The sequence below is a fragment of the Eimeria tenella genome, genomic scaffold (genome assembly GCF_000499545.2).
Source record: "Eimeria tenella Houghton genomic scaffold, Eth_scaff2863, whole genome shotgun sequence".
NCBI lineage: Eukaryota > Apicomplexa > Conoidasida > Eucoccidiorida > Eimeriidae > Eimeria > Eimeria tenella.
The window spans coordinates 3707-4009 of NW_013542739.1; the positions used below are offsets into that span (position 1 = coordinate 3707).

General features: G+C 60.1%; 1 protein-coding gene across 1 annotated transcript in view; it reads left to right on the top strand.

Annotated features, from left to right (window-relative positions):
- Positions 1-116, top strand: part of ETH_00035680 (uncharacterized protein) — a gene marked incomplete at both ends in the record, with an annotated part of 2058 nt that extends 1942 nt beyond the window's left edge. The window contains one exon of the mRNA XM_013375533.1: positions 48-116. Within this exon, the coding sequence (XP_013230987.1) occupies positions 48-116 (69 nt within the window). The remainder of the gene's footprint in view (positions 1-47) is intronic.
- Between the last annotated feature and the right edge of the window lie 187 nt (positions 117-303).

The window sequence follows — 303 nt, forward strand, 5'->3', positions numbered from 1 at the left end:
CTGCTGCTGCAGCACGTGAGTGACAGAGCTCTGTTGCTGCTTCGCAGGAAGAGTGGCGATCTTCTTTGAGCTTTTTGGACTGCCGTTTGCCGGATGTGCTCGACTACAAGCTGTGAGGGCCTCTGCTGCTGCTGCTGCTTCTGCTGCTGCTTCTGCTGCTGCTGCTGCTAGAGGTATTCCGTGGCTTTTGCTGTTTGTTCGTGGGCCGGTTTTTCGGCTGCTGCTGCTGCTGCCGGCCTCTGCTGCGCATCAGCCTCAGTGCCTGCTGCGGCCACCACCACCACCAGCGCAGCAGCAGCAGCA